Source organism: Rhamphochromis longiceps, linkage group LG14 (genome assembly GCF_057381845.1).
Source record: "Rhamphochromis longiceps isolate RC_006_pf linkage group LG14, R_longiceps_female_GT1.1, whole genome shotgun sequence".
Classification (NCBI taxonomy): domain Eukaryota; kingdom Metazoa; phylum Chordata; class Actinopteri; order Cichliformes; family Cichlidae; genus Rhamphochromis; species Rhamphochromis longiceps.
This window is the reverse complement of record NC_140570.1, coordinates 26,335,915-26,361,343: the sequence shown is the minus strand read 5'-3', so window position 1 is coordinate 26,361,343 and position 25,429 is coordinate 26,335,915. Positions and strand designations below refer to the sequence as shown.

At 41.6% G+C, this 25,429-nt stretch overlaps 3 protein-coding genes across 5 annotated transcripts in view; 2 read left to right on the top strand and 1 right to left on the bottom strand.

Annotated features, from left to right (window-relative positions):
• Positions 1–3,193: 3,193 nt before the first annotated feature.
• On the top strand, positions 3,194–11,923 carry mfsd1 (major facilitator superfamily domain containing 1). 3 transcript variants are annotated; one of them, XR_014907226.1, is made up of 18 exons: positions 3,194–3,402; positions 3,579–3,631; positions 3,964–4,076; positions 4,223–4,265; positions 4,401–4,468; positions 4,830–4,938; positions 5,069–5,171; positions 5,556–5,654; positions 6,507–6,618; positions 7,281–7,337; positions 7,530–7,686; positions 7,901–7,998; positions 8,122–8,234; positions 8,358–8,405; positions 8,593–8,659; positions 11,038–11,143; positions 11,349–11,540; positions 11,681–11,923. XR_014907226.1 is itself a non-coding variant. In XM_085380320.1 (17 exons), the coding sequence occupies exons 1-17, from the start codon at positions 3,258–3,260 to the stop codon at positions 11,406–11,408; spliced, it is 1,551 nt and encodes a 516-aa protein (XP_085236446.1). In that variant the 5' UTR covers positions 3,194–3,257; the 3' UTR covers positions 11,409–11,923. The 3 variants fall into 3 exon arrangements, 1 of the variants encoding a protein (XP_085236446.1); XM_085380320.1 differs by having other exon boundaries at positions 11,349–11,923; XR_014907227.1 differs by lacking the exon at positions 11,681–11,923 and having other exon boundaries at positions 3,196–3,402; positions 9,507–11,143; positions 11,349–11,391.
• Positions 11,924–11,972: 49 nt separating this feature from the next.
• On the bottom strand, positions 11,973–12,973 carry LOC146654183 (P2Y purinoceptor 3-like). The gene has a single exon (XM_085380321.1). It carries the CDS (start codon positions 12,971–12,973, stop codon positions 11,984–11,986), a length of 990 nt encoding a protein of 329 aa, XP_085236447.1. The 3' UTR covers positions 11,973–11,983.
• Positions 12,974–13,501: 528 nt separating this feature from the next.
• Positions 13,502–25,429, top strand: part of schip1 (schwannomin interacting protein 1) — a 251,215-nt gene continuing 239,287 nt past the window's right edge. The window contains exons 1-2 of the mRNA XM_085380233.1: positions 13,502–13,536; positions 13,779–13,866. Of these exons, the coding sequence (XP_085236359.1) occupies positions 13,514–13,536; positions 13,779–13,866 (111 nt within the window). The 5' untranslated portion in view covers positions 13,502–13,513. The remainder of the gene's footprint in view (positions 13,537–13,778; positions 13,867–25,429) is intronic.

Below are 25,429 nucleotides of genomic sequence, written 5' to 3'. Positions count from 1 at the left end.
AACCAAACATAATGGCAAATATAAAATTTAAATATCTGTTTTGGGAAACGTAAATACTGGTGTTAGTCAGTCTGTCACATCTGGTACTTAAAGAAAAGATGCCAATTAAATAGAAAGAAAAGGTCAGTGCATTATGAAAGCTTGACAGGAATATGGTTGAGAAACACAGACCTTCAAATAACTTTTCATGGTGTTTAATTATTTGAATTATTTGTTTGTTTGTTTTTTGCTTGCACACTTTACACTAAATGATAGATGACAATATTTACCTATCTAATATCAGTGTTATTTCATATTTGGGACATTTTTTGAAAAAAACAATGAAGGTAAAAAAAAGAACAATGAACAACACCCTGTCCAACATGAGGACAGAAACGCAGACACATAGCGCATTGCAGGAGATCAGCTATTTGATAACAACCACTGCAACCCAACTAGAACAACGCCCAGCAATGCTGCCAGAATTTCCAAGTATAGTATACTGCCTTTCACAATGCTGCAGCAGCTTCTGATGAATTTTCAAATTGAACAAAGGATGGGAAAAAGAATACAGATCTGGAATTAATGGACTTTTCCCCACACTACCACACCCCGAAGATGGGCTTCTGGACATTCACAAACTGGTTCGGCAGAATTAATGTCACTTCCCACCTGATTTATAATCCAGTCTGCATGTGGGTTTGATTAATATAATAATGAAATATGATCTTTCTCCACCCCACCCACTGTCGGTTACGACAGAGGCTGATATTTGGGCAGGAAATTAATGAGCTACTGAGTGGGGAGAGTAGCAACTGCAGCCGGGGGAAGGACCATTCATCACCTTCAGATTAAATCCTCTGACAGATGATAGTAGTGAATTATGAGAAATACTAAATTACATTCATGGAACTTAAATAAACCCCCCAAAGATAATGTTACCTACCCATTTCCACAGAAACAGAATTCTATGACTAGGGATCTATAACATGAGGTAGGGACTGACATTTACTTGCATGGTTGTGTAGCTCACATGTCAGCAAAACCAGTAATGTCAAGGTCTGCACTGACAGACCGTGTGAAGGCTGAAATGTGGACCCAAAAGCAGACATGTGGAAACAAAACTTGATTTCAACTAAACATGAAACACGAAACATGAAACATCTAGTACCTGAGCTAGACGAACAGACGACAAACAAAGGGAAACTCACACAATATATACACAGAGAGGTGACAACAGCTGGGATGAATGGACATGATGACACAGGGGGAGTAAAACTAAACACACTGAACACAGGATGAGAGACTGTCAAAATAAAAAAGGAAGCAGGAAAAATATGGAGCTGAGCGCGAACACACTTGTCAAGTAATGTTTTCATGTTAGAGCTGCCAACAGTTTTAAAACACTCACTGTGATTTTAGGAAGTTTATTAGACAATTAAATATGTTAGGATGATATATTTATATTGCACGGAATCTACATTTGGTTACAATAAAGTAAAAAAAATCTGAAAAAATATATACATAGAATCAGAATCAATTGAAGTATCTCGGGGTCTTGATCACGAGCGAGGGGAGGAGAGGAGAGCAGGAGATCGCCAGACAGATTGGCGCTGTGGTGCTGCAATGAGAGAGCTGAGCGTAAAACATCGAAAGGAGCCAGTTGAGGTGGTTAGGGCATCTGACAAGGATGCCTCCTGGGTGAGGTGTCGGGGGATGTTCCACTGGGAGAAGGCTCTGGGGCAGACCCAGGATATACTGGAGAGATTATATGTTGCAGCTTGATTGGGAACAGCTTGGTGTTCTGCCACACAACCCGGAATTGGTGGCCAGAGAGAGGGAGGTCTGTGCTTCTCTGCTTCAGGCTGCTGCCCTGAGACCCATCCCCAGATAAACAGAGGAAAATGGATGGATGGATGGATGGATGGATGGATGGATGGATGGATGGATGGATGGATGGATGGAGTGATATAACATTGGGGGTTATTAACAGCATTACTCTGATAAAGAGTGTGATTACATTATCACATCATATGAGAGTTTATTTGCCAAGAGTCTGTGTCCAAAAATGTTATATCCACTTCAAAGACACTGACTCCTCAACCTGTATCTGTCTCCTTTCACAAAACAGTGGACAGTCAGCCTACACTCACTACAGATGAACACCGGGTACAGTTTATGAGGTGACCCGCTTGAGGGTAAAAACATAAAATACCACAAAATATCGAATTGGCACGAGTCATGCCGTTTTCATCAACGTGAGCATTCTGCTCAGCTCTTTCTGATTTGCATAAAAGATTTATAGTCCAAAGTTGGGCTGTTATACAATTGAAACTTCATATATCAAATATGTTTCAAGATGATCGGTTGACCCCCTTTTAGGCTTTTTTTTTTTCACGCTATGAAATGTTTAAACATGAAAATCTTGAAAACTATTAAAAGATAAAATCCTGGTCTGTCACTGGTCTGTCTTACCATCAAATCAGCGTCTGTAATTTGAGATAAATGTCTGAGTATTGGTTTTTGAAATACAATTTATCATATTTGCTCAATCTAACGTGTAAGTGTAATGAAAATAGCATTTGTTTATTTTGTGACTATCAGCGCCCCCCACCCACCAAGTTTTTGTAGTTTGTAGTTTTGTATAGTTTTTGACATGTTGATGACATGTTGGGAATCACCTGTCAGGTCACCTGACAATTCAATTCCAATATAGGCGATTTAGCTTTATTGCTTTATTCTTCCATCTCCTATGAAGAAATATAGTCTTTACAATTTTCATTAACCTTTATTCTCACCATCTTTGAATCCGGTGACCAACGAAACTAGCTTTTAAATTAAAGTGACTACTTTATCTGTCCAAAAATACTGCCACACTTTTTACTGTAAAGTTTAAAACCACTTGAATCCGCTTTCGTTTCTTCAAAGAAGAATTTTTAAACGCAAACTCCGCTCTTCTTTTTCAAAACATCCCTAAAAGACCATCTTTCGTTTTTCAGGGAAAGGTGATCTCAACAGTAGCTTTTAGCGTCTAATATTTCATGCTACATCGTGACAAACGTTACTAAACCTTACTAACTAACCGTTTGTGCTCACTGTGTAAGACGAAACCTCGTCTGTTATTTACACTCATCCCACTCCGCTCAGCTGACTGTGCGCGCTCCCGAGGCGTACGCCAGCTTCACTGCGAACATAATGCCACGTGACGTGCATAACGGGTCATATGACTGACACTCTTAGGTCTTCCTCTCTGCTGTGAACCTCACAAATAATCGAACATGGCGGATTTGGAAGAGCGGCAGAGATTGTTGGGAGACGAGGACAGGGTCAGTGGACCCGGCAGGCCCATGCTCGCCATCTGCGACCCCAGCCGCTTACTGCACCGACTGGTTGTCCTTTTTTTTATGTGCTTCCTGGGATTCGGTAAGGAGTAAAAGGCGGCACGGCGAGCTATTTGGGAGATTTGGGACTAACTAAAGTTAAATACTATCAAGCTACTGTAAATAATGCACGTTGTTGTCTGCTTATTATGTATGAAATGTATAATAAATGCAATAGTGTCACGTCTGAGCCCCGCTAATGTGGGTGCTTTGTTCCAGGAAGCTACTTCTGTTACGATAATCCCGCTGCACTCCAAAGTCAAGTCATCCAGGTATTTCACACATAATTCAAACTTTTACACCAGGGCCTTAAAACCAAATGCAGACATTTATTTTAATCCCACACTAACAAGCTTTTGGAGATTTATTTTTATATAGAACAGAGGTTATCTTTTAAAGATCACCATACTCTATGTAAACAAAAAAAATCTACATAATAAACAACAAGAACAGTCAAATAAGATTCCTAGTAAATGGTGTTGTTACACAGATTTATTCAAAAACCTAGAGCCTACTGTGCATTGTGCTCAACACAAAATGATAGCAAAAACTAACACAAAGCGAGAGTCCAATGTCTGTTGTTTTTCTTCTGTGACTCGCCCAGGATTTGCATCTGACGACTGCAGACTTCATGCAGTTGTACGCCTGGTACTCCTGGCCTAATGTAGTCCTCTGCTTCTTTGGGGGATTTCTGCTTGATCGGGTCTTTGGTGTCAGGTAACGAGAAGAACCAGTCGGTTGTATGTTTTTTGCCAACTATGTGTTGTGTATGTATTTTCACCCAAAAGACAAAAGTGAATGCTCCGTATGGATTTTGTACATGTCGTCTTGATTGGTATCTTTCCCCATGTTCTTGTTTACAGGCTGGGAACCATCATCTTTTCCCTTTTTGTCTGTGCTGGACAGGTAATATACTCTTGAAGTTTCAGAAGAATGCAGTTACAGATATACATTCTGTTTAAATCCATATAGCTCAATAGAAAAAATCCTTGGGAAAACTGTGGTGATTAGATTGTTTTTAACTTTTCTACCTCTGCATAGGTGGTCTTTGCTGCTGGAGCATGGACAAATCAATTTTGGCTAATGGAAGCTGGACGATTTATATTTGGGTAATAAAACCAAAACAAACTGTCTTCTAGTTAAACCTTTTTATTTTACTAGCATGTAAAAACGTAAAAAACAAACAAACATTGGTCCTTTTCTTGTTTGAAATAGTAATAAAAAACATGCAGTTTCTTATGACACTGATTCATATCAGCTTACAGAATATGAATGATATAGTCAGAAATACCATATATGGGGGATTCTTAGCGAACCCGAACACACATCAAGTCGCTAAAACAAAGTCAGTGTGGTGTTATTCAGTCACATATATTTATCCGTCAAGAGACATTAAAGTCTGATTCTAGGACTCAGGTTTTCAGTCTTGTTGCTTACATGATCCCTTCTATGTTGTCTTTTCTTGGGTAGTATTGGAGGAGAGTCTTTGGCAGTAGCCCAAAACACATATGCAGTGAACTGGTTCAAAGGCAAGGAGCTCAATCTAGTATTTGGCCTTCAGCTGAGCATGGCTCGCGTGGTAAGAACGCTCCAAATGAAAAAGTGCATTTATACAGGCTTTGAAATACTTGTATTTTTGTTTGTTTTGATATTTTCAATGAGGTAAGCTGTACAAAATGCATGCCACTGACTTCTCTGCTCATCCCAAGGGCAGCACGGTGAACATGAACATAATGGGCTGGATTTATAACAGAGTTACAGATGCTGTTGGCTCGCCTGGACACGCCGTGCTGGGTGCATCACTCTTGATAGGTAAATGTTTTACAGTTGCACTTCACTGAACCTGACTTGTCAGGTGAGTTTTACACTCTCAGACTCCAGTTACACCCCCTTTATTTCCTTGTTTGGTAGAAATGCTACACCCTTTCTTTTTTACTTCTAAGTTCAAGTAACACAGCTAGCACAAACCAACAGAGAGAAGTGATATAGAGAACTAAAAGTGCTGCCGGCTGTTCCAGACGAATCACAAGGAACAGAAGAAGTGCCAGTTCTTGTAACGTTATCCTCTGACATGCAGACGTTTCCACTTTTGCACAACTTGCAGTTTTGTGTTGTTTCCTGCTGCTTCTAATTTCACTGAACATGTTTAGTGGCAATAAAATGATTCTGATTCTCCATTTCTTTTTCTCCCCTTAGCTGCCATAACGTGCGTGTTTTCCCTAGTCTGTGCCTTGGTTTTGGGATTCCTTGACAAAAGAGCCGAGAGGATCCTCAACAAGGAACAAGAAGGAACAGGTAACATCTTCCCATACTTTCTCCCTCAATTTTGTGTTTTCCCTCTTTCACTCACATCAGTGAATGAATACTAGAAGTCCTTCCACAATCGTTGCAGATTGCCCCCGTGTGCAAAGTCAGATTTAGTTTTTGTTTTGTTGAGCTCTAAAACCAACTATCTGGTTTGACTCTACTTTCTCTGTTGTGTTGGACTTTTTGTTGTTGTTGTGTTGGTGGCAGTTATAGCCAGAGGTGATTTTGTGGTTCTAACCCTAGTCACATGACAAAAATAACCTCTTGAATTTATTTACATTTAAAATGTCAAGAATATCCACTTGGTCTTTAGGTTGAAATTACCAGAAGTTAGTTGTCAAAGGTCTCTCTGACCTCTCAAAACCTTTTTTTTTGGTTGCAATGGTTGCATTGTGTGGTTTCATTAGTTAACCCATTTGCTGGCTTGTCAACAGTTTAATTTCTCAAAAATTTTCAGCAGAAGCAACATTAGCAAGTTGAGTTGGCATCGCATGATGTCACCCTATTAAAAGGGAAATGAGAAGTGAGAGCGCTGAAGCCTGAAATGCATCCATGTGTATCCTGCCTAACTCATGAAGTAATTATTAAAAAAAAAAATCACGCACATCAAATATGATAAAATAATGAACTGATGGCATTTTTGTATTCAAATGGTTTAGTCTGCAGAATCATGGATGAAAACTACTACTCGGCGGGGAAGAAAACGTTTAAATTTGGCATGCTGTAGCATTTGTCAATAAGGAAAAAGGTTGACATGTGTTAAAGAAGCATTTATTCTTTTAGAGTTGGTCAAAGCAAATGGTGTTCTCAGACAGATTTGTTTTTTGTGTTGCATGTTAGCCGAAGTGATCAAGATCACGGATGTGAAGCATTTCCCTGCAGCCCTGTGGCTTATCTTCATCGTTTGTGTAGGCTACTACGTGGCAGTTTTCCCCTTTATTGGACTGGGACAGTGAGTACTCCATACGTCTGCACTCTTCCTCTAACACCATGTTTCCTCCAGTGGTCCTTATATTGCTTTTATAGTATATATACTGTCTGCAGAACGTTGTCTGCTCTGTGCATCCCCTGTTTCTCATGAAATACAGGAAGCAGCACACGGATCCAAACATCCAAGTGCATTATCTTTGTTTGTTAGTGGTGTATTTTATATGTTATTCATTTAATGTTAAAAGTGACCTGATTTAGTCTTTCCTAAAGTCAACATATCCTGTGATGTGCCCATAACCATTTAGCTTTGAGTGAAGAAAGAACTCCCACTCTAAATAATGCACTGTTATGGTTAAAATGCTTGATAAGAATTAAATAAAGAACCGTCATGAAGGTAGTTGTTCAACCTCACAATGTTGTGTTGTGATTAAACTACAAAGGGAGTTTTTGACAAATAGCTTTGAAGTGAAAGGACACAATTGCAGCCATTACAAAATGAATTTCCTTCACTGAAAGGCGTTCTCAGATCACGTAGCAACTGACATGGATTTGCCACAATGGGTCAGCGCTAACTGAGCGGATGGCTGCTATGAAAATTCAATCTCTCCTTTTGTTGTCATAACAGCCAAAAAGCTAAGCAGTGCTTTGTACTGTGAACGTATCATCTTGTCTTTTCATTCGCAGGGTGTTCTTCATTGAAAAATTCAGCTTCTCCCCAGCTCAAGCCAGAGCTGTCAACAGGTAACTCAGCTTAGGTGTTGCCTGTTGGGCAACTGAGACCAAGCTACCTTAAGATATTAGCACTCTTTATATTCTGCAGTTTTTGTGGCGGGTGAATTTCCTAAAATAGCGTGTTCTTCATTTAATATAAGGATATTCTTTATATAATGTTTTAACATGAATCATTCATTGTCCGTTGTCTATCTTTCCTAGTATTGTGTACATCATATCAGCCCCTGCATCTCCAGTTTTGGGCTTCATGGTTGATAAGACTGGGAGGAACGTGTATTGGGTATTGCTTGCAGTGGCAGCAACACTTGCCGCTCACATGATGCTGGCCTTCACTTTCTGGAACCCATGGATCGCAATGGTGACTTCCCTGGCAACCTTTTACACTGCACTTAAACATTTTGCACATTCATAAACCGTTATAGTATGTCTTGAAAATTGAGTCTGTTCGTGTGGATGAACTAAAACTTTTTTTCAGTTGGAGAATTGTTTTATCTCGTGTCCAGTTAACTTCTTTGGTTTCAGCCAACTGAGAAATTGTAAAGTGAGATTCTGTGCATTTGCTTGATTTCCAGTCCCTGCTTGGCGTGTCATACTCCTTATTGGCCTGTGCACTTTGGCCCATGGTGGCTTTTGTCGTGCCTGAACATCAACTCGGGACAGCCTATGGCTTGTATGTGCCTTTTTTTTATCATTAAGACTTAAATTATACATATTCTGCTTGTTTGGGCCACCCATTAACATATAAATATTGCTATATTGACACTGATGTGTGTTCTCTGTCTTTGCACATTAGTATGCAGTCCATTCAGAACCTGGGACTCGCTATCATTTCCATAGCGGCAGGGGCGATCCTCGACAGCAAAGGGTACCTGGTTCTGGAAGTGTTTTTTTGCGCCTGCATTTGTGGTCAGTACTTTTATGTCTTTTTGTTTCCCTTTTTTTTTTTTTTCAAAGTCTTGTTAGACACTTGTGAGTGCCATTGTTGGTTATGTCTTTTTTTGCATTGGTTTTCCTTCCACTTTCTTGTAGTTGGACTGATAGCCGCAGTGTTGCTGTACTTTGTGGATTACATTAAAGGTGAGAAAAGACTGGAGTGTTGAATTGTCCCACATTTTCACTCCTCTCTGTTTTGTGTTTCTTTATTGTCTCCGATTTTCTTCATAAGCTTTCTCATATGACATCTTTTCACTTTACTCTCACACTCTTTTCCTTACCATCAGATTCACTCACTGCTTAATCTGCCTATTTCCTTCTCTTGCTCCAGGAGGAGATTTGAACCTGTCAGCCGCAGCCAGAGCCAAACTCAGTAAAGAAGCCAGTTCAGATGCAGAGTGAGTAGCTTTGACCTTCCACACACCGTCAGTGCTTTTCCACCCACTTGCGCATCAATTAGACAAGCATCTCAGAAACGTATTGAACACTTCTCTCATGCAGTCAAGTGACATAAACACATTGTAGGTAGACAGAAACTTCCAATATAGACACAACTAATAGTTTTAACTACAAATAATAGTTAATAATGTATAGAGGTTATAAAACATACCAAAAGTTTTGGTCGATTAAACTTTAATTTGTTCAGAGTGGTTGTTACAGAGAACAGGGTTATGGACTTGCTAGGGATATAATACAGTGTATCAATAATGTTATGATTTCTTATTATCCACGCTTAAAATGCAAGAAACCTGTACAACATGTATTTTGTATGTATTATATATTATACATGTATTACACATATAAAAATGAAGCGGACTGACACAGACTTTGTTGTTGGTTCTGCAACAAAGAGAAATTTTAAAGGTAAAAATCCTTTATTAGGTTTTAGTTCAAAAGTTGTTTTTTTTAATAAACACACACAGGCAAACATGTTTTGAAGCGAGTCTTCTTTAACTTCAGGAAGTCATTTTCTATATTAGCTGGCTGGGTTATGTGCTTCGGCTTTCATATTCATTTGTACTGACACGTGCATGTTAGCTGTGGTTGGTTTATTTTGTACTCGCAGCACTGAATGAAACCAATACTTCTACTTTCAGTTCACAGTTACAATTAGAAAGAACGATGAAAGTCACATGTTTTCTGGACTCATGTAGAACCTGACTAATCTCTATTTTTATGTGTGTGTTATGACTTGTGCAGACTGATTAATATCTCCTGGTTCATGCCTTAATTGATATTTTCCAGATGATGATGATGATGATGAGCGAACACACATGGTCCTGGGCTTCAGAGCCAGCAGGCTGCAGTGTCCACCCCTGAGCTTTCAATCTGCTACCATGGGGCAGGACTGCGGTTCTGACTCCGCCCAGTGATGTCATCTGTGGTTCTTCACACCAGAACTGACTGTCTGGAATTGGGACTGTTGCATAACCTTACATAAATGTCTAAATGCGATTTTACGGGACACTTGACAAACGACATATCCTACTTAATCCACAGTTACTCTCCAATGTGTCAAAGTTACTTTATTTCTACTTGGATTCACTCACTACTGACTTTTTGTGTGTGTCAAAGTTCAGCATGCTTGAAAAATATTTGAATTATCAAAAGATGACATTTGTACTTACAGCACAGAGTGAAGGGGTCCTTTGATTTTATCATGTACTATTTATTGTTAATTTAGCTTTTTAACATGTAAAATGGGGTAACTGATTTTAAATGTTTGGGGTTTTGTTTTTTTTGTTTTCTTGTTTTTACAAAAAAAAAACATTTCTGCACAACTGTTATTAGCCTGGTTGCAGAAAGCTCTGCAGTTCATTTATGTACACACCATTTGTCACAATTACTAACCAAAATCAGTCTTTTTGGACTGTGCTTGGGCACAATGGGCTCATAGTCAGTTCTAATATGTTTCATTGACCTTTGTGTGGCAGGTTATCTCAAAAAGAGCAGAGCTTACCCATGTAATGATATTCACAGTCTCAACTTTTATAAACTCTTCCATTAATGTGACCTTTATTTATTTAAAGAGTCAGATCAGTTCCACGCAAAAATTGTGTTTTATCGATTGTCTTTATTGCTCTTTTATCAAGCTCAGGTAATTAATTCTTTCTAAGCACTTCCCCAAATTGATATTTGTTTTATCTTAATGGTGTAACAACATATTCAGCTTAACACTGACCATTCCAGTAATGTGGGAGGAGGATTTTGTGTTAATGGCAGGGTCACGCACTGTGGATGATTAACATTCACTACCTCAGTTGGGCAAATGAACCCTTATTCGAGTCTTAACAAGAATTTCATACATACATAAAGACAGCCAGTACAATTAATAGTACAAAAAGGGAAGAAAAAAAAAAGGTAGTTACACATTCAAATGACTATACTCAGAAATGGCTGCTCGGTCAGCTTGTTTGCTCTGTGGTGTCGGGAACTCACTGCAATTGTTTAACAGAGAAAACTTGTATTAAACTTTAACTGACATTGAACTGTGTACAAGATGACTGTGAAATGGTACAGAAAAATTCAAAGTTATTGAAAAGATCACATTTGATGCCATGAACAATGACATTCAATTAAACATTTTTTTTAAAGCATCCTTTTTTTTTCTTTTTTTTTTATTGAAGTAGTTCTGTAATACTTCTGTGTCCTTTTCTCTGTCTTCTGCAGCAGACTGGGTGACTAATCCTATTGTAATATTTGCATAATTGTGTTCATGTTAGTGTTGGCTGCAGAGATGTTCAAAGTGTCTATGTTATTTTATTTTTTCCTGCAGGAAAGAAAGGCAGCCAAGTAAGCCGACACAGGGTGAGCTGGCTAGACTGGCACCCATGTCTGCTTTTGGCTTACGCAACCGCTATCTCTCCAGGCTGGGCGCACAGGTATACAAACACACACACACTTTATGCAATTCATATTCAAAGAGAGCCATTTATTAATCCGTTCAGCCTCTTATCTTTACAGTGATAGAACATTATGTTTTTTCTATTATTGTTCTGTTTGTAGGCTTTGCTTCTTCGCTGTTGTAACTTCCACTGTGGGGGTTTTTCTTCTTCATTTAATCTGTCCTGTCTTCTCTTCGCTCAGATCCCAGACCACTTCTCCAGCCATCTGTCATCACTTGCTTACAGGAGTGTTCTGAAATGATGCCCTTCATTCAGCTGTCTGCTGCTCCAACACTGTCACTCTGTGCCTCGAGACAAGTATATGCTAAAATAGACGATGCTTTAAAAAAATGTCCTATTTTCAATGGAAATTTGAAGCGCTTTTTACCTCCAGGTTATTTTTAATCTTCACTTGAATTACTGTTCCGAGTGTTCGCTGGTGTGTTTGTTTTATGGCTACATATTGTCACTGTTTGGAATATTTTAGACCTGTCTTATTTTCCATTTTTGAACTGAATATTTCTTCTCTTTTAGAAATAAGATTCTCTACATACGACAGAGGGCACCAGTTCCCACAAATGTTTAATGTCACCTATGACCACAGTGTTGCTGCTTTCTATTGAGCAGTCTGTTGATTGTGGTGTTGCTCCAGTTTTGCAAGTTAATTGCAAGATGACCTTAGTATTTGCATAATAATTGCACAATTAGTGAAATTTTGTATATTGTTTAGTTATGACAAATGCATTTTTTAATTTAAATCAATAAAATGAAGTATAAAACACAGAGAATGCGTTTGTAGGATAATTTAAATCACTGTTGTCTACCGATCACATCCCTTCACGGATTATACCCTTCACACCTCTTGCTGACCAGACACACAGTGGGCTCCACTCTTTTATTCCTCCTCCAGAGCCAGGCTCTGAACTTCAGACGCTTTGGATGAGAACTACAGAAGTAGATGAGAGGATTTACGCAGCAGTTTAGCACGACAACCGGTTTCCAGACTTTAAACGTGATCATGGCCAGGTTCAGCAGATGACAGTTTCCTGGCATGTAGACTCTGACAAACATGTAGACAGTGCGGACAATATGATACGGCACAAAACAAACGGCAAACATGAGGCACACAGTTAAAAGGGTATACAAGCACTTTTTGCGCACACGCTGTTTCCTGGTATTAGAAATGCAGTCCGCGGCCCCGCAGTACAGCACCTTTATCATGGAGCAGTAACAGGTGACCACGACCAAGAATGGGATCAAAAAGCCCGCTATAACCAAGAACAGCCCATATGGAAAGAACATATCAAATTGCGTCGGGCCGGTCATTTCAAAGCAAACAGTCATGTTGTTGATCACACCCGTGTGCGCAAACACAAATGTCGGTGAAATCTCGGCATTGGCTAGAATCCAAATGGACCCTGACGCAAGGATGGCGAACTTTCTGGTCCTGAGGCGCACAGCAGCGATGGGATAGCACACCCCGATGAACCGGTGAACGCTGACGCAGGTGACAAACATTATGCTACAGTGGAGGTTGACCAGAAAGACAAATCTAACAGTTTTGCAGAAGATGTTGCCGAAGGGCCAGAAGTTTCCCATAGCATCGCTGATGATAAGTGGAGGAAGGGCCAGCACGAAGAGGAGGTCCGCGACTGCGAGGTTGGTCAGGTAGATCACCGTGTTGCTCCAGCGGCGCGTCCGACAGATAACGCACCACAGCAGGACGCCGTTTAAACTCAGGCCAAGCAAAAAGACTAGGCTGTAGGACACCGGGATAAGGATCCTTTTATAGTAGGTGGACAGCGGGCAGATTTGGAAGTCCTCCATCCAAAAGGCCAAATCTGATGGTTTGATAGGCCCTACAGCAAAACGACCCTTAAAGGAGGCCTTTTAGTATTTAGGCATCTTTATACCTCACCTCTTCGGTTCTCACCTGAGTCTGTGTAGGGTGGCGTGATATAAAATATCAATCGTGCTGTTTGTTTAACTTGAGTCCAACCCACACCCTGGAAGTTAGTTGCTAAGAGCAAATAGATTGGCACACCGTGAGCAATTCCCAGCAACCTCCCCCCCCCCGCGCGCGCGCGCGCACACACACACACACACACACACACACACACACACACACACACGCAAAAGATAAACCGCGCAGAATACAGCGATTAAAGTCGATCGCCAAGTTAAATGACGCCGTGTCAACACGCGCGGGGGGGGGGGGCGCTGTATTGAAAAGCAGAGGCGGGGGGCACGCGCACACCCTCAGCATCCCATTGGCTGCGAAAATTTTCCAAGTGTGGTCGCTCACCGGCTGCTCCCGACTCTAAGTGTTCACTGCATCTCTGTCTGACTGCGGGTGGAGAGCTCGTCATGCTGAGGAGCGGCACGTACAGGTTAGTAACCCGCGCAGCGACTCGCCTTAGTCCCAAATGTAAAGCAGCAGTGTTTGTTATTTCGGTTAAACGGGAAGCTCCGGTAACGGCTGCTTCAAGCACTGATGAGTGATTTTAAAACCCTACGTATCGGTACTCTCTGCAGCTGGACACAGAGTACAGGCTCCTCGCATGTCGAGAGATTCTGACATATTTCATATTTTTGAGAGTTTTGCACTCTAACTTGAGTGATGTCCTTACAGAAATGTTCACCAAGGAGAGGAGGTGAGACTGCGCAGCGGGAGTCTGGCTCGGGAGAGGAAGCACCTTGCTCTGTGCATCAATAACCAGGTAAGATGCAGGCTGTTAGTATTGTTGTCATTACTGTAAAATAGATTATATATAATTGTCTGGTGCTGGGAAAGTCATGTCTGTGGATGGATGACAGACTGTTTTTTTTTTTTCGGTGAGGGAACAGTTCAGTAATGATGTCATTCACTTTGTCATTCTTTTTTGGAGCGCTAAGTTGACGCTTTCACTGCTGGGCACCACACACTTCTAGGAGAGGAGAGAAGACGGTGTATGTTGCAAACATCTATTAAAAATGTCTTTCATTATCCGCTTTTGGACTTCTGTTGCACTTTGGAAAGACATTAGAAAAGCACCAACATTATGCACAATGGAAAATCTTTTCCAAAACTATATTAAAGCCGTTTTTCTCCCTTGCTCTCTAAGTGCTTTGAATTCTGCTTCCCTTATTCACCATTTAAAATGGTAAAACTGACTGAGTTCAGTTTGGTTTAGGAAATTGCTTTTTTTATGTTGGCTCGGGGCCACTCAAAGATTATCGTTGTGGCCGCAACTAAAAAAGGTCTCATTAATACTACATATAGCGCCCTTCATTATAAATGACTTCATTTTCAGAAAGAAATAGTCATATTTCTATAGCCATAGTTGAACTGCTCAGCTGAATGGAGCTGGCATGTGTTCCTCATTGCAATGAGTCCTGAGCTCATGTATAGAGTTTAATAGCTCTGACATCTGGTTTGAAAGGAGCAGTTGTTGCAGTTGACTTGCTAATGTAAATTCTGTTCTGCTCGAGTCATCTTTAACAGACTGTTTCCATTGTGTGCTCGAGGTGAGTGTATAGGTGCACAAGTTCACCTAGGTGTAGCGAGCCCCTGAATATTTAATGTCGGTGATGTAGTGTTGCGCATTATCGGTGGCTGGGGATATTGAGCCTGTGAGATCTGAAAGCAGAGTTCCATCATACATTTTTCACTTACTCTGCAATATAGTATGATGGTGCCCCCCCCCCCCCCCCTTTTTTTATTTCACATCCTCCAACACTTGCTCATTTTGACTTCAGATTTTATCCTGATGTGTTTCTACTGCGCGACCTGACAGCTGAATTTTATCATCACTTTTCCAAAAATGACATTTCTAAATTGATCTAGCTCAGCTCTGTGACATGCCACGTCAGGGTGGATTCATGCAAGACTGCTGAGGAGGACGTGAAGAAGCTCGGTGAAGGACCAATCAGTAATTGGCATTAGATATATATGAGTGAGGATACAAATGTGGGTTACTGAGGCTGCTCCACTTGCTCCGTGTGCATGAGTGATTCAGATTCATTGCCGAGGTGAGAACCCCGTGAGAAGCGCATTAATCTATCTAGCTATTACCCCGTAATCAATGGAAAAGCTGAATTTCATGGCTATGGGTCCGTGTTGCTAATCATTTTACAGAGAGATTATTTAAGCAGCATGCCAATGGGGTCACATCTAATGGGGTTAAGTATAAAATATAAAAGGTGGAATATTTGATGCACCACTCACAGTTGGAATTTTGAAATCTGTTACCAGTATCATGCATGAAACTTATAATTCAAGAAAAATCAAGAAAAAAATGTCCCAATGTGCAGTCTTTTTAATGAATATATTCAACAGGAGCTGAATATCCATGGATTTCATTCAGATCCTGTATCGCGGTACAGGGCAACAACAGAGTCTTGCATTTTAGGCACAACTGCAGCATTCTGTTATGCAGAGGGTTGTACACAGTACGAGTGTGGTGCCAGGGAAGGGTGTCATATTTCAGAAGTGCATTACTGTATCTCCCTGAGTGGGACAGAGCAGCGCTGAGTGCTGTTTGCGCTAGCTCACTCAAACGCCCCGCAATTGAGTTGTAATGATGTGGACGAGCAGCATGAGCTTGCACGCTGATGGACAGATGTGTTCTTTGCCCACCCCAGTGTTCGTATTCACACTGGAATTTAGTGCCACAGGTAAATAAAAAAAACACCTCTCCCCACCTCACGGTAAAACACACAATTATCTGCCAGTTCTGTGGTGATTTCCATCTCATCCCTTTAAAATGTCCCTGAAGGCTGGTCAGGTCTCAAAGTGTGAGCTTACGGTCTTTGATCACTGAAAGAAGCCCCCTTACCGATGATGGCCTTGTCTATATGCACTCAGAACTTTCCTCACCATATGTTAACCGGAGCAGCTCTCCGCTGGTTAATAGTACCGGCTGGGGAATACTCCCAAGTGCTCCATTTTGCATTTTGATGGGGTGTGTGATCATTTTCTCTCACCTCCTTCATCTCTTTTCATCACACCCCACCCACTTCATATCTTCTTCTTCTATTGCATTTTTTTTTTTTTTTGAATAACCCTGTGCTCACTTCTTCTTAATTGATAGGCTCTTGCTTCCCTCATTGTACCTCACCATTTTCAGCTTCTTGAATGTTCTGCATTCTTCACCGCAGTGCCATATGCTCAACACAGGCAGTTTTGAAGGCTCATATCGAATAAAGTATATTCTGAGTGCATCAGTGCGAAGGAGACGAATCTGCCGCCCAACCAAAACAGCTGGTCAGCAGAAAATTGACAAAACTAACAGTTTTGAGATCTGTTATCACGTGTCGAGCAGAATTACCTCGCAGCAGCAAAAGACGGCAGATCAAAAGAGGAACAGATAGTTAAAATATGTGCCTGTTCAGCCTTAGTGTAAATGCTGTGTGATGGCTCTTCCATTAGAGTCATTTCTTTTGATTTATAGATATTAAATCTGTGGATGTCTTTCAAATAAATAGGTATGTATGAGGGTTTTTTTTTTTACTTTTTAATTACAGACCTTCATCTACTTTTTTTGTGTTGCTGTACCTGATTTGCTTCTTCTAGCTTTACTAGATCTACTCCAGCCAGATATTGATAGCTGTGTAAGTACAGCAGCCTAGGATTTATGAGAATGTATACATTCAGCTGCACCTGCCAGTTAAAGGTCTCTACATGTTATAATATAATCAACATGTAACTATTTTCACACGACACTTTCATTTGGATTTGTTTGTCTTTTCTTTTTTCTCTCTCCTAGTTTTCTCGTACCCCTTTCTCACCTCTTAAAGGATATAAAGCTTTCTATATAAGCACATTTATTGCCACTCTTTTACTGCATAGCTATAATACTAAGAGAAAACAAGATTTCAAATTACGTAATCACAGAAACACCTCAGTAACACTATCATCTCTCTGAATGCTTTTTTTGTACTTGGGGACTCAGACGAAAGAGTAAATGTTGACTTCCATATTACTCCTCTCATGCACTGCGCATGTAAATTGATTTCCAATGTCACAATTAATGAGCACCTCCAGTGGTACAGCCCTCTTGATTGGGTATTTCCTCGAGCTGATCGGCAAGTCGAGCGACAGCTAAAGAGTCAATAGTGTAATGCAGATGTTTCGGCGCATCAACACACTGTAATGAAATCCTCTGAGATCAGACTGAGGTGTATACGTGCTTGCATACATGCTGCTGTGCACGTATGCAGGTGCATTAACTGTTCTTTTTTTTTTTTTTTTTTTTTTTTTTTTTTAAATGACATCAGAAACAGCAGTATGCGACATTACGTGATGGCAGAGCTTCAGTTCATCCTTTGTCTTTTTTTTTTTTTTTTTTAAATAAATAGGACAGGGGGAATGAATGAGAGAAAGAGGGGGAGAGAAAGAAAGAAAACCAAAGGGGAGAAGAGACGGTGAGAAGGGGGGGGAAGAGAGAGAGAAAAAAAAAAGAACTCCTGGGTCACCTGTATGGAGAAAAAAAAAAAAAACAAACAAAAAAAACAAACAGAGGAGACAGCAAACAACAAAGAGTAACATAATAATAGAGAAAACAAAGCACCATCACAATAAACTAGCTAGTCATAGATATCAATATTTACTAAATAATAAACGATATTGTGCAGCACGCAAGATAGACAGCGCACAGTGTGCTTTGAGGCAGCAGCCAAGAAAGCTTTAGTCCGCGTCTGTGAATACCCATGTGTGCATACCTGTGTGGATCAGCATGCTTGCATTCCAAAGGTTTCTCCATGTAATGATCTGCTAGGGAGTGTGGGGGGGCCACAGCCCCGTCCTCCAGGGTGTGAAGCGGGTATGGAGGAGATCAAAACTCCAGACATCCAGAGGCCCCCAGAACACAAGAGACCATGGAAGACCAACAGAGGGGCAGCCGCGCCACTGTTCCAGTAAGAGCTGAGGAGAGTCCCAGATGAGGGCTCGCCCAGCAGCCGCGGAGCAGAAGTCAGGGGGAGTTGCAGTGACGCGCCCGTGAGCTCCGCCGGCCCCCAGCTGTGCCTGAGTGACCGAGCCCCAGGCCGAGAGGCCGGGGGCACCCCACCTCCAAAGGGGCCCGAGCGAGCCCCAGGCCCCGACAAGCGGCCGCCAAGGAGTGAGCCGGTGTGTACCCGGACGCCCACCCCCAGACACAAAGAACCACCAACACACCGACACCTGAGGGAGTCCGCCACCGGCAGGGGAAGTGGTGGTGGGTGGAGATAGGCCTCCAAACCTTGGAGGGCCTGAGGTGTCCCCAGAGAGGTGGCGTCTGATACCCAACCTGACATATAGACACAGACATACAGGCACACACAGACACAAACATCCATTCCCACCCTCATGCTCTCATATGCACTCACTCCACACTCAACCAACGTGGAGACGGACATAAAGAGACGCTGTACACACAATCACACTCCCCAAGCGTACTCTACAAACCGGGTCTAGGTACCCTTGCCCCTGGAGGGGGGAATTGCACCCAGACCCAGGTGGTGTTACCCTTTTCCCTGCGGTGGGGAGAGGCAGACCACCCCGACTCCGCAGCAGCAGGGAGGCCCCACACCCCAGACCGCAGTCGGACGGCCAACTCCTCCTACTAGCCCTCCCGCTCCAGCAGGCCGCAGAGAATGGGGGTGGGAGAAGACTCCAAACCTCCCTCCACCCGCTCATTGTAGTGTTGATGCATATGTGTTCTAAGGTGCAATTAAAACCCAGGAGGGCATGGAGCTACCTGCCAAGGAGCAGCAGGTAAGCGCATAGTCCCTCCTGCTAGCCCTCAATGACTAAGTGTATTTAAAATTGAGAGGTGGGCAACGACGTCAGGGGTGAGGTATACACCCTGATGGTGATTTGGACTCCGTGATTGTGCCCACCCCCAAGATCCTATATGTATGTGTAATGAGAGTGTGAATAATGTGAATGTCTAAGTTGTGGGATAAAATTGAGGCAGAGGCAGCCAGAAGGGGACAGGGGGGGGGGGGGGGGGTAGCCTCCTCTGCACCCTGGTGACATACCCCCACTCCAAGGCCCTGCATGTGTGGGTGGTTGTGGAGGAGCGGGAAGAGGGAGGCAGCTGGAGATGGGGAGGGAAGGAAGGGAGGGGCAGGTAACCCCTCCCTGGGGCCAGCTCCCCCGCTGACCCCAGTAGGCACTCCCACCCTCCGCGACCCGCCAGGGAAGGGGGGCCCAGGCCCATCAGACCGGGGCCCAGTGCAGTAGCGCCCCCCGGCTCCACAGAGCCCTGGACAGTCCACCCAACCCCACCACAGAGAAAACTGCACCCACCCCACCATCCACACATCTTCCAGACTACATAAGACGGTAAACGCCCAGGCTGAGATCTTCCTCCACCTCTCCTGTATCTCCCCCTCCTGCAGAGAGTTCCTGAAGAGAAGAAAGCTCCTGCAAGATGTGACCATCCCCCCCACCAGTTGAAGAGCCCCCCAGGCGGCTCGACGCACCGGCGGCACCCTGCTCCAGGGCCGGGCCCCCATGCACCCACCCGCCCACAACCCCGGCAACACACCAACCAGGACCCAAGCCCCCGAGGCCCGGCCCGGGCCCCAGCCCAGAGACGGAGCGCCCCCAGAACCTCACGCCCATCCCGGACCCACCCAGGGGCAGCCAGGTTGCCAGGTCAGTAACCCACGTCCGTCAGCACAGACCCTCCCCTAGCCCCGCTGCACGCAGCCGCGAGGAAACAGTCACCTGAGAGCCAACAGAGCCCCCAACCGGACGTGACCGCTACCCCGGGTTGAGCTCCCCAAGGAAGATGCCTCCGGGGAACCCCCCGACGCCCTAAGCCTGTCCCTACCCCCTCACCAATCACAACAGTGAAGGCGGGACCAAACTATGACCCCCCACCCCCACTAGGTGATGGAGCTGATAAAAGGGGCCCAGAGCAATTGATCTAATGTGGTGGCAGAGGCTGTGTCAAGACTAATGTAATCTAATAGATAATTTCTATATTGGTTAGAATTAAGATTATTTTTATTTTTCCAGTTCATGAGGACTGTTTTCTTGGCTATGCATAGGGCAGTGAAAACCATATGGGCGATATTCTTTTCTGAAGTGACATTATCTAAGCTGCCCAGTAGACACACTAAGGGGGAAGTTGGGATGTTACATTTCAGACACTTTGATAAGTCTTCACATATCTCGCGCCAAAACTTTTGCACTGGTGGACAGAACCAAAGAGCGTGGATGTAATTGTCTGGTGTATTGCCTTGACAGTGTGAGCAGTTGTTGGAAGATGTAAAGCCCATCTTGAACATCCGATGACCTGTATAGTGCACTCTATGAAGTATTTTGTATTGTATTAATTGCAGACTGGGATTTTTAATTAATTTAAAAGTTTTTAAGCAAATCTGAGACCAGAAGTTTTGGTCTAGGTTGACTGATAAATCTGCTTCCCACTTTGCAGTAGGAAGGGATATTGATTCATCTAATTTAGAAAGTGTTCTGTATATTTTAGATAATAATTTGGGGGATTTAAGAGTAAGAAAATGTGCCGCACTTAGTGGTGTTTGTAATTCAACTTGACTGAGGTTAAATTTCTTTTTTACTATGGATTTAATTTGTTGATATTCTAAAAACCTTGTCTTGTTGATCCCATATTGTTCAACTAGTCTGTCAAATGGAATAAATTCTGTTCCCTCTAATATATGTTCTAAGTATTTAATTCCTTTACAACTCCATTCTGGGAAATTAATCATATTATTGTTTTGTAATATGTCAGGGTTATTCCAGATAGGTGTGCGTTTGCATGGGATTAATGAAGACTCCGTTATTTTTAGAAACTCCCACCATGCTGTTAGAGAAAAGCTGATGTTGATACTTTTAAAGCATTCATGTCTTTTGATGTTTGAGCTAATAAATGGTAGGTCTGAAATCTCTAGATCCTTGCATAGTGCCTGTTCAACATCTAGCCAGAGCTCAACTAAGAAGGTATGTTTTAACCATTCTGAGATGAACTGAAGCCTGTTGGCTAAGAAGTATTGGTGAAAATTAGGCAGATCTAATCCTCCTCTATCCTTGGTTCTTTGTAGCGTTTTTAAGCTAATACGCGGGGATTTATCTTTCCAAAGGAATTTGGAAATATATGAATCCAGAGATCTGAACCAATCTTGTGATGGTTTGTTAGGGATCATCAAAAATAAGTAATTTATTTTTGGCAAGATCATCATTTTTATAGTGGCGACCCTTCCCATGAGTGATATGGGTAAAGATTTCCATCTAGTCAGATCGCCTTCTACTTTCTTTAGAAGTGGGATGTGGTTTAGTTTAGTTAAGTCTGAAAGCTTAGGAGAGACATTAATACCTAAATATTTAATATTTCCGGATTGCAGTGGGGCAGAGGAAGAATGATGGAAGGAGCAGTTAATGGGGAGAACTGTAGATTTTGGCCAGTTAATTGAATAATCTGAAACTCTTGAAAACCAGTTTATTAAAGTAATTACCTCAGAGAGGTTGGTTTGTGTGTTTTGCAGAAAAAGCAACACATCATCCGCATAGAGACTGATTTTATGTTCTATGTTCTTACATTTTATGCCCTTAATTGTTGTAGCCTGTCTAAATGCTGCTGCTAGAGGTTCGATAAAAATTGCAAAAAGTGAAGGGGAGAGTGGGCATCCCTGTCTGGTGCCCCTCAGGAGACAGAAGCTGGAGGATGTCTGGTCATTTGTTCTGATACGAGCCGTTGGGGAATTGTATAATATTCTTATCCAGTTTATGAAAGAGTTTCCAAAACCAAATTTGTGTAAAGTTGCGAATAAAAATTTCCAATTAACTCTGTCAAATGCTTTTTCTGCATCTAGAGATAATATTATGGTTTCGATGTTTTTATCGTATGAGTAGTCTATTAAATTAAGTAATCTACGAGTGTTTGTTGAGGAGTGCCGACCTTTTATGAAACCAGTTTGGTCAGGATGAATTAAGAGGGGGGTCATTTTCTCTAATCTCTTTGAGAGAGCTTTGCAGATTATTTTAAGGTCTACATTTAAAAGAGAAATTGGACGATAGCTTGAGGGAAATAAAGGGTCTTTGCCTGGTTTTAGCAGGAGACTAATGTTGGCAGAATTCATATTTGGTGGTAGTCTGCCCTTTTCCTCGATTTCCTGCAACATGCTGTGGAATACTGGTGCCAAAATTGTCCAGAATTCTTTGTAGAATTCTGCAGGGAAGCCGTCTGGACCTGGAGCCTTATTATTGGGCATACTTATCAGGGCTTCCTGGAGTTCACTTGGCGTCAGTGGCGAATCCAGTTCCATTGCTTGACTGTCTAGTAATTTTGGAAGAGTTACGTTGTCAAGAAACAGATCAATTTCATTTTTAGATGGGTTTATTTGTGGTGAGTATAAAGTTTCATAGAAATCCCTAAAAATGTTGTTTATTCTTCCAGGATCATATATTGTGTTCCCCGATAAATCTTTAGCAGCACATATAGTTATTTTTTCTTTATTTATTTTTAGCTGGTTAGCTAGAAATCGACCTGATTTGTTACTGTGTTCAAAATTCTGCAAGCGAAGTCTTTGTATAAGGAATTGTGTTTTTTTATTAATAGTTTCATTTAATTCTAGTTTTGTTTTGCATATTTTGTTCAATGTTTCCTGATCTTGGTGGGACGCGTAGGCTTCTTCTAGTGATTTGATGTTTTTTTCTAATTCCTGAATATTTTTGTTTTCTTCTTTCTTTTTGTGTGATGAGAAAGAAATTATTTTACCTCTCATCACAGCTTTCCCTGCTTCCCATAGAACAGAAGCAGATATTCCGGGAGTGTCATTAAAGTCTAAATATGAAGTCCCTTCCTTTTTAAAGTATTTAATAAAGTCTTCATCTTTAAGTAGTGATATATTAAATCTCCAGTTTTTACTTGGCGTAGTATTATTCTTGTGCATTAGTGTTAAAGATACAGGAGCATGATCGCTGACAGCTATAGGATGAATCTCAGTGTCTGAAATGTCACACAGCAGTGAGCTGCTGACCAAAAAATAATCCAGACGAGAGTAAGAGTGATGAACATGCGAGAAAAAAGTATATTCCTTACTGGTGGGGTGAAGAGAGCGCCATGCATCGCAAAGACCAAAGTCGTTCATATACTGTTTGATTATATTTGTGGACTGCCAATTACGCTGAGTTCCTGTTGTGTTGAGCCTATCCATTTCTTCATTTAGTCCAAGGTTGAGGTCACCGCCAAGAATGAGTGTGCAATCAAGGTGTTCAGAGAGTGCACTAAAAAAACCGTGGAAGAATGAGGGTTCATCAACATTTGGACCATATATACTAACAATACATAGTTTTTTGTTCAATATTGATAGTTTAATAATTAGAAATCTACCCTCTGGATCTATAACTGTATCGAGTACTGTAAAATTAACATTTTTATGTATTAAAATTGCTACTCCCCGTTGTCTAGAATTATAACCGGCTGCAAACACGTTAGGAAACTCAGGTGTTTTAAGTTCATTTAAACCTGTGACAGGTTTGTGAGTTTCTTGTAATAAAACAACATCTGCCTGTAGTTTTTTAAGCTGGTTAAATATTTTTAACCTCTTTCCTCTGGTGCCAGCTCCATTTACATTCCATGTGACAAACCTCAGCATGCCCTTAATTGTGCGTGTATGTCTAATGATGTATGCTGGGTGTTTCGTTTAGACAGGTGGAGAGAATATGGAACCATCCCTTGTTTGTAAATAGAAAGAGAAAAAGAAGTGTGGTGAGAGACTCCATAAGTCTGACTATGTGTGTGAATATTCACTAATATGAACAAGCGTGGCTTGCTTATGTGTCCTGCAAGTCTGTGCGTGCTGTGAGGCTGTTGTGAATGTGCTGCTGTTGAGCTGATGTGTTTGCGTGATCGTGTTGTGAAAATATGGAGAAATAGAGGGTGTTGTTTGTAGGTGAGTGGGGAAGTAGGTGACCACAGCAGTGAAAGACAAGAGAAAGAAAGAAACCACATGAACTGTGAGCGACAACAAAAAAAAAGAAACGAAACGGAAACATTCCAATTAAAGCAATGACGGAGGGTGACGGTGTTATATCTGCTATGACATCATATTGATATTACTAGCTTAAACTCATGTTAAAGGAGAGAGTGTGAATGAATAAGAAAAGAGTGTAGCGGGTTCTTATCTGGAGTGCAGTTAATATAACCACGGTGTGGTGCCGAGGTCGCGGTAAAGCTGTCCGTCCACGTAGAGCCGGTCCACGGCGATGACAGCACGGGAGCCTTTCTGGATGAAGCTACGTCGAACTGGGAACAGGACCTTAACATTAACTGTTCTAGTGCAGTGTTTGTGTCCACGGGCTTGTGGAGGGGGGCTTTATCCTGTGGAGAGACAATGCTAGACTGAAGGGCACAAAGGCCCGACCATCTCCCACAAGTGTTTTGTGTACGTGTGCAAGTGTTTTAGTGTGGCCGTTCAGTGGTGCCTGCCATCGATCTTTGTGATAGAACTAGGACGCTGAGAAATAATGATTTTAATAACTCATCAATTAAAGGGAAGCAGACTTTCTGCTATGTGCTGTTGTTTTCTCTCCCCTTTATCCCACTTTTCCATCCATCTCCCATTTTTCAGCAACTTAATGCTTCACTTTACCTTGCATCCAAGTCTATTGATTGCCCTTATTTTGCTATCGAAAATAATGTGATAAACTTGTTTATATGCACAGGAGCAGCAGGTTTCACTAATATCCCCGTTTCTATGCAACCATGTATTCAGGTGTTGATTTAATCGATTGCCCTATAGACTGCAAGCAATATCCCTCCCTTGATATTTCTTATGTAATTGTAGAGCATTTTATCTCGTTCAGAAACCCAAGAGATTACAGTTGGTGGTGAATAAATAGTAGCTGAAAAAACAACAACAACAAAAAAACATAGCTTCAGTAAATATTAGTAACTAATAATTGTCTCTTTAAGCTGTGATTTGTCAGCTGATCTTTATCATAATCAGTATCATGAAGAGTAATTATTTCTGATCTCAGTAGTATCCATATATTTTAGCATATCAAAATTTTTATATTAACAAATATTGTATAAAATATGCTAACACATTCATTCCATTTAACACTGCCATTGCCATTAGTCATGGATTCTTATGTTGGCTAGAGCATCTGGATGGAGTCTTCATTTGATACGGCATAACACTTGTTGACACACTTATATTTTAAATCCTTTGCCTGGCATCTTGAACACTTAATCCATAATTGGCTTTGGTTGGTAGATATGCATAAACATTTAGAAGAGTCAAACTATTACAGTAACAGCACACAATGCCTGTACTACATGTACCGAA